Source organism: Nerophis ophidion, linkage group LG11 (assembly GCF_033978795.1).
Source record: "Nerophis ophidion isolate RoL-2023_Sa linkage group LG11, RoL_Noph_v1.0, whole genome shotgun sequence".
NCBI classification, from domain to species: domain Eukaryota; kingdom Metazoa; phylum Chordata; class Actinopteri; order Syngnathiformes; family Syngnathidae; genus Nerophis; species Nerophis ophidion.
In genome coordinates this window covers 443,707-452,568 of record NC_084621.1, presented here as the reverse complement: position 1 = coordinate 452,568, position 8,862 = coordinate 443,707, and the positions used below count along the sequence as shown (strand labels likewise).

Genomic DNA, 8,862 nt, shown 5'->3' with positions numbered 1-8,862 from the left:
AGCGTAGACCACGGACTGTTGAAGGACTGAAGCTCTACATAAAGCTTCAACAATTAGTTTCCTCAGTTCCCAAACGTTTGAGTGTTGTTAAAAGAAAAGGTGATGTAACACAGTGGTGAACATGCCCTTTCCCAACTACTTTGGCACGTGTTGCAGCCATGAAATTCTAAGTTAATTATTTGCAAAAAAAAAAAGTTTATGAGTTAGAACCTCAAATATGTTGTCTTTGTAGCATATTCAACTGAATATGGGTTGAAAATGATTTGCAAATCATTGTATTCTGTTTATATTTACATCTAACACAATTTCCCAACTCATATGGAAACGGAGTTTGTATAATCAACAATGTAAACATTAATAATGAGTTTCAGCCTTGACAACAGTCCATATTCTAGTAAAGGATTTACCACTTTGAACAGGATAAAAATCACTATACAGTACTGTATATCAAACAAACGTAAGAAAGGAGTGATGGATCAACAGAATAGAAAACCTAGACGCTTAAAAGACTTAAAAACCAAGTAACACAGTAGCTAGCAGCTGCACTGCTCCTGAATGATTGAGCACCAGAGAGTGATCAGCCTGACCACAATTACTGTGCAGCGAGGCACACAACGGGTGGATGAAACCTTCATAGAGCATATTTTTATTTAGGCAGTGGTTTACGAATTGAAAAATCTGTGTAATGAGGGGATCGTACAATTCTAATAGCCTGTTTAGGCACAAAAATGTCCCCCAGTAGCCTCTATGACAAAATGATTGTGCATACACTGAACTAAAATATATTCAACTATTATTATTCATTCAAACGAATGAATCAGAATTAAAACAAAGACACAAGCATACAATACTCTAATTTTAATCATTTCCATAACCCGTTTGGCACATTCTGAAAAAAGTGGTTTGGTCCATATATGTTCTCTCTAAGGTGCGTGTCTGCCTAATTGCGCACTGCTCCCTTGCCCTCCGCAAAAAGAAAATCCATGCACAATCCAACTTGAAGTCTAAACTAAATAAACACAAAACAAATTATTCTGTACCATTTTCAACAAGTAGTCACAACAGATAAAACAATTACAACATCAGCCAAGATTTTTTAAGGAGGTGCAGTGCGGCAACAATCTTTTTATTGATTAAAAGTAATTACTGTGGGCAGTAACTACACCAAAACAACATCAGCAACATAACTACTACTGCTCACTCTCTTGCTTAATCATGCCAAAACATCTACTCCAGGGGTGCCCACACTTTTTCTGCAGGCGAGCTACGTTTCAATTGACCAACTCGAGGGGATCTACCTCATTTATATATCCATCCATCCATCCATTTTCTACCGCTTATTCCATTTCGGGGTCGCGGGGGGCGCTGGCGCCTAACTCAGCTACAATCGGGCGGAAGGCGGGGTACACCCTGGACAAGTCGCCACCTCATCGCAGGGCCTCATTTATATATATCATTTATATTTATTTATATATGAAAGAGACATTTTTGTAAACAAGTTAAATGTGTTTAATGATAATACAAGCATGTGTAACACATATAGATGTCTTTCTTTCACAAAGACAAGAATATAAGTTGGTGTATTACCTGATTCTGATGACTTGCATTGATTGGAATCAGACAGTAATGATGATAACGCCCACATTTTCAAATGGAGGAGAAAAAAAGTTGTCCTTTCTGTACAATACCACATGAAAGTGGTTGGTTTTTGGCATCTAATTCATCCAGCTTCCATACACTTTACAAGAAAAACATTGGCGGCAAATTCCGTAGCTTGCTTGATTGACATTCACGGCACCCGAGGGTCTTGTGAGATGACGCTGGCTGCTGCCAGTTCATTATTATGAAAAAATGTCAGAGAGGAAGGCGAGAAACACTTTTTATTTCAACAGACTTTTGCGCCGTCCCTTCCGTCAAAACTCTAAAGGCCGACTGCACATTTCCTATCTTCACAATAAAAGCCCTGCGCTAACAAAATAAGAGTCTCGGAAAGCTGGCGTGCACAAGTGATGTGCACGCCAGCTTTCTGAGGGATCGCTTGTGCACGCCAGTTTTCCGAGACTCTGTATTTAGTTAGCACAGGCAGCATGAAGCAGGGCTTTTATTGTGAAGATAGGAAATGTGCAGTCGGCCTTTAGAGTTTTGACGGAAGGTACGGCGCGAGAGTCTGTTGAAATAAAAAGTGTTTCTCGCCTTCCTCTCGGTCATATTTTCATAATAATGATCTTGCAGCAGCCAGCGTCATCTCACAAGACCCTCGGGTACCGTGAATGTCATTTAAGTGACGTCTTGGTGAAGATTGATGATCACTCATTTTTAGGTCTATTTTTTTTAAAAGCCTGGCTGGAGATCGACTGACACACCCCCCGCGGTCGACTGGTAGCTCGCCATCGACGTAATGGGCACCCCTGGTCTACTCAGTAATTAATAGTTCTATGTACTGAGTCATTATTAACATTACTATTAATAGTTACTGAGTTACTGAATGATGTCCTTTGATTGCTCATAATTACTAAGTATGAGCATCTGATGAAGCTCATTTACTTCATGAAGATGTTTTACAAGTGGGACATTTAATAGACTAAATACAAAAAAATTAGATGCTTAAAGATGTATTTGTTGTCATAGCAAAATAAAATAAAAGACACCATAATAGCTGACAACAACAAAGTAAAGACTATTTAGAATTTTGGACAGTTTATAATGACTTGAATGGTTTTACAATATTTTTTCTCTGGGAAAGTGAAGCTTCCCACTGAGAGCAGTGGTGTCCAAACCACGGTCTTAAGGCCAAGTGCGGACCACCGTCTTCAATTTGACCCCGCGACATGTCATGAGATCATTACGGAACCTGGACTGCGGGGTGTTTCCACATTAATGTGAAATATCTGACATTCTAACTGCTGTAAATTCGCCGCTATCTTGTAGATAACATGAGTAAATCGGGTCAACGACTGAGAGTTATGGGTCGACGTAGTTACAGTACAACATTTAGTTATATGATCCGATCCAAACTATCTTCCCTACTCATGTCGCAAACAAAACTGCAACCAACACACCTGGTCACATATAGCACTACCTGCTCACTGAACTTTATGGATATTATCAAAAAGTCCAAGCGCCATAACAAATAAAATATACACATTTAGATCCTTTACAATGCATGATGGGAAAATGAAAAACACTCTCCGCACTCATCTGTGTTTGGTGCATTTTAGCTGCTGATATTTTTGATTAATTGCCAAACTTAAAGGAGGTCATTAAAAAAATAAACAAGGTTGGACTCAAACTTTTACATGTGCTTTATATTAATTATATGTCCATTATAGGAATATAATATGTACACATGTGTATAGTGCAGGGGTCACCAACGCGGGCACCAGGTCGCCCGTAAGGACCAGATGAGTCGCCCGCTGGCCTGTTCTAAAAATAGCTCAAATAGCAGCACTTACCAGTGAGCTGCCTCTATTTTTTAAATTTTATTTATTTACTAGCAAGCTGGTCTCGCTTTGCTCGACATTTTTAATTCTAAGAGAGACAAAACTCAAATAGAATTTGAAAATCCAAGAAAATATTTTAAAGACTTGGTCTTCACTTGTTTAAATAAATTCATTTATTTTTTTAATTTGCTTCTCATAACTTTCAGAAAGACAATTTTAGAGAAAAAATACAACCTTAAAAATTATTTTAGGATTTTTAAACACATACTTTTTTACCTTTAAATTCCTTCCTCTTCTTTCCTGACAATTTAAATCAATGTTCAAGCAATTTTTTTTTTTTTATTGTAAAGAATAATAAATACATTTTGATTTAATTCTTCATTTTGGCTTCTGTTTTTTTGACGAAGACAATTTTTGAAATATTTCTTCAAATTTATGATTAAAATTCCCAAAAAATATTCTGGCAAATCTAGAAAATGTGTAATCAAATTTAAATCTTATTTCAAAGTCTTTTGAATTTCTTTTAAAAATGTTCTGGAAAATCTAGAAGAAATAATGATTTGTCTTTGTTAGAAATACAGCTTGGTCCAATTTGTTATATATTCTAACAAAGTGCAGATTGGATTTTAACCTATTTAAAACATGTCATCAAAATATATATTTATTGTGAGAAATCATTAAGATGATCAGTGTTTCCACAAAGATAAATATCATTAACTATTAATAATAACAGAGTTAAAGGTAAATTGAGCAATTTGGCTATTTCTGGCAAATTATTTAAGTGTGTATCAAACTGGTAGCCCTTCGCATTAATCAGTACCCAAGAAGTAGCTCTTGGATTCAAAAAGGTTGGTGACCCCTGCTATAGGGTAAATTATATTGTTACTTTACATGCCCCCTAGCCAGTTTTTTTTAGCCCAATGAGGCCCCCCAAGTCAAAAAGTTTGAACACACCCTGATCTATAGTTATGGAGCTAAGAAGCCCGTTAAGATTTTGGCCAAGAATAGGTCATTTCTGCATCATATTTTACATGAAAATGACATTGTTATATATTAATGTTTACAATACATGTAATTAAATAACAAACCTTTATGCTCTGCTGCACCAGCATCAGCAGTGTTTTGACCCCAGCATTTCAGTGATGGCTGTAATGGTGAGTGAGTGATGTAGACACTGCTTAGCTGTTTTGGTTTATTAGTGAAGGGGCTGACCACTGGCATGAATAAGATATTAATAAAACAACCTTGGCTAATTGAATGATATAATAGCAAAATATATGCTACATTTGTATAACTCAATTTAAACTTTGAGATAAGATCAGCCTTGTTGTTTCTGAATTTTGTTTTGTAATAATGTATTCCATGTGGTCTTCGAAGAAAAAAATGCATGACAGAACATACAAAAGCAGTGAAGTTGTCACATTGTGTAAATGGTAAATAAAAACAGAATACAGTGGTTTGCAAATCCTTTTCAACTTCAATTGAATAGACTGCAAACACAAGACACTTTACTGTCAAACTGGTAGACTTTGTTATTTTTTGCAAAAATCAGCTCTTTTGTAATTGGATGCCTGCAACATGTTTCAAAAAAGCTGGCACAAGTGGCAAAAAAAAGACTTAAGAAAGTTGAGGAATGCTCATCAAATACTCATTTGGAACATCCCACAGGTGAACAGGCTAATTGGGAACAGGTGGTGCCATGATTGGGTATAAAAGCAGCTTCCATGAAATGCCCAGTCCTTCACAAACAAGGATGGGGCGAGAGTCACAACTTTGTGAACAAATGCATTGTCGAACAGTTTAAGAACAACATTTGTCAACGAGTTATTGCAAGGAATTTAGGGATTTCACCATCTACGGTCCGTAATATCATCAAAAGGGTCCTAGATCCTGGAGAAATCACTGCACATAAATGGCAATACCCGTGACCTTGGATCCCTCAGACAGTACTGCATCAAAAACTGACATCAGTATGTAAAGGATATCACTACATGTGCTCAGGAACACTTCAGAAACCCACTGTCAGTAACTACAGTTTGTTGCTACATCTGTAAGTTCAAGTTAAAACTCTACTATGCAAAGCAAAAGCCATTTATCAACAACATCCACAAACGCGCTGGCTTGGCTGGGCCCAAGCTCATCTACGATGGACTGATGCGAAGTGTAAAAGTGTTCTGTTGGTCTGACGAGTCCACATTTCAAATCGCTTTTGGAAACTATGGACGTCGTGTCCTCCGGACCAAAGAGGAAAATAATCAGCCGGATTGTTATAGGCTCAAAGTGTAAAAGCCAGCATGTGTGATGGTATGGGGGGTGTATTAGTGCCCAAGGCATGGGTAACTTACACATCTGTGAAGGCACCATTAAGGCTGAAAGGTCCATACAGGTTTTGGAGCAACATATGTTGTCATCCAAGCAACGTCTTTTTTATAGACACCCCTGCTTATTTCCCCAAGACAATGCCAAGCCACATTCTGTATGTGTTACAACAGTGTGACTTTGTAGTAAAATAGTGCAGGTACTAGACTGCCTTGCCTGTAGTCCAGATGTGTCTCCCATTACAAATGTGCTGTGCATTGGGGTACAAAATACCACAACGGAAATCCCGGATACAACTTAAGTTGTACATCAAACAAGAATGGGAAATAATTCCACCTGAAAAGCTTCAAAAATTGGTTTCCTCGAGTCCCAAACGTTTACAGAGTGTTGTTCAAAGGAAAGGTGATGTAACACAGTGGTTAAAATGCTTTTTTGCAATGTCTTGCTGCCATTACATTTGAAGTTAATGATTATTTGCAAAAATTAATGTTGTTTCTCAGTTCCATTATTAAATATCTTGTCTTCGCAGTCTATTCCATTGAATATAAGTCGAAAAGGATTTGCAAATCCTTTATTTCGTTTTTATTTACGATTTTACACAACATGCCAACTTCACTGGTTTTGGGTTTTGTAATTGACAAGCACAGGACTACACCAACAGTATAAGTGGTGGGAAACAAAATAATATATGCTTACAAATGTGTGGTAAGAGTTTGGGAAAGGTCTTTCTGGCCCCAGTGCAAAAACTAAGACCCATGAAGGTTTTTTTTGTGGGACTTTGGTGTGGAAAAAACAGCGGCAAATGCCTTCGAGATTAACCAGAAAATGAATTGTGTGATAAATTGACGCAAATCTCCACAGACGCAGTTTATAATCTAGAACAGGGGTAGGGAACCTATGGCTCTTGAGCCAGATGTGGCTCTTTTGATGACCGCACCTGGCTCTCAGGTAAATCTTAGCTGACGTTGCTTACCAGGATAAGAATCTAATAATTCCGCTGGTAATCACAGTGTTAAAAATATTCTTCAAAATATAAAACATTCTCATGCATTTTAATCTATCTACCTGTTTCTAACGCACCTGTTCAAGAAGTCGCATTAATGGTCAAAAGTATAGAACAACAATGTCATTAAAAAGAATAGGAGATGGGGGCAACGTGGCGCAGTGGAAGAGTGGCCGTGCGCAACCCGAGGGTCACTGGTTCAAATCCCACCTAGAATCAACCTCGTCACGTCCGTTGTGTCCTGAGCAAGACACTTCACCCTTGCTCCTGATGGGTGCTGGTTGGCGCCTTGCATGGCAGCTCCCTCCATCAGTGTGTGAATGTGTGTGTAAATGTGGAAGTAGTGTCAAAGCGCTTTGAGTACCTTGAAGGTAGAAAAGCGCTATACAAGTACAACTCATTTATTTATTTATCACACATTTAGTTGTTGTAATCTGGGAAAGTCCAAATGAACGAGGAGGCGTAGAATTGTACAAGTGTACAGGTCTACGGGTTTCTCTCATTGAGCTAAATTGATTCCTGTCTCTGTTTAATTCCTTGCTTCTTGTCTGTTTAATAGATGTCATCAGTGTTTGAACCTGACAGTTGTAATTGTTGTTAAAAATGTTATATATTTTAAAATATTTGCCTTTCATGGCTCTCTCAGCCAAAAAGGTTCCCGACCCCTGATCTAGTAGAAAGTCCGTATTTTCTTCCTATTTATTTCTCCTTTTGGTGTCCCAGTACTTTTGACTAATATTGAGTAGGCGGAAGCTGTGCAGCAGAAAGAAAAGAGGAAGCATATTATCTCCTTGCAATTAGGCGAAAATGACTGGGCGGGAGCCCAACTGCGATTTAAGTGGTGCGTAAGAAGTGTGTCCTTTTTCTTTCTGCAGAAACATTCAGCCCGGTTTTTGACCTCCTGCGTCAAGAACAACATCAAAGAGGTGTGGGTAAGTGGATACCATGGAAAAGTTTATTTTTTTTGTGCGTTTAGTTTCATTTTAGTTTGTCACTTAAGCTTAGATCACTGCTATAAAGCACTTTATTGTTGTTGTACAATATTTGGAACATGCCAACAAAGTGCAGCCACTTTGTCATCTGTTCCATTAAATCTCATTTGATGAAGTTCAGGACGAGTATTGCGTCAACGCCGGGAAACAACAGTCGTGTTTTAGTGTGTGTTGAAATAGATTTGCATACATGCAGTGTTGCTGAGCTACAAATAAGGAAGTGTACTGTGAACTTTGTGTCCACACATTAACACACACCTGCAAGCCACTGTTGGCCTGCAAAGGAAGAATAACTCATATTTTATTTTTCATCTAATTCAGCGCTTGTTGGAATGTTTTTTTTTTTTATGATTGCAACCTACATAGAAAGCATGAAGAAGTCTAGCTGAAGATTCTCATCATTTGTTTTAATGTTTTTTTTTTCCCTGCATTTTGCTCCTGTTGGAATTCCGTCCTTGTCAGCTGTTTTGGTTCCTGTGTTTGCTTTCACTATTTTGTGAAAGGAGTGACAAAAAGGAAGGAAGAGTGAAAGAGAGACAGAGTGAGAGAGAGAGAGAGAGAGGAGTTGCTCAGTTGCGTTCAGGGACAAGTCAAAAAGAGGAAGTGTTTGGTTCGGGGTCGCACACACACAAGCTGAGCCAGGAAGGAGAGAGCGGGTAATTTAAGTCACCAGCTTCTTTTTTGACACTTTTCCTAGTGATGTGTTTTTCATGAGAGCTAAAATGATGCTTTTTGTGTACAAACTTGCAGGTTACCAGGTAACCACCTTAATTGGGTTCTGACACAGATGCTGTGAGCCGACATCATGGTTCGGGTGAGTGTTTTTTGTGCTTGATGAGCAAATATGACAACTTCTCTGTTTCTTTTCCTCATCTCTCTCGCATCAATGTGATGGATTTTTAGTTTATGCACTTCTGTAAAACAGACTCATCCCGAAACATTTGCAGAAATGTTTTATATTACATTTGGTAAATGGGAAATGGGTTGTACTTGTAGAAAGCTTTTCTACCACTTTTTAAGGAGCCCAAAGCGCTTTGACAGTATTTCCACATCGGCCCATTCACACAGCACATTCACACACACACATTCACACACACATTCACACACA

At 38.2% G+C, this 8,862-nt stretch overlaps 1 protein-coding gene across 1 annotated transcript in view; it reads left to right on the top strand.

The window, feature by feature from the left end:
- The first annotated feature begins 8,559 nt into the window (after positions 1 to 8,559).
- Positions 8,560 to 8,862, top strand: part of LOC133562416 (tyrosine-protein phosphatase non-receptor type 6-like) — a 34,953-nt gene continuing 34,650 nt past the window's right edge. Inside the window, exon 1 of the mRNA XM_061916601.1 lies at positions 8,560 to 8,568. Within this exon, the coding sequence (XP_061772585.1) occupies positions 8,560 to 8,568 (9 nt within the window). The remainder of the gene's footprint in view (positions 8,569 to 8,862) is intronic.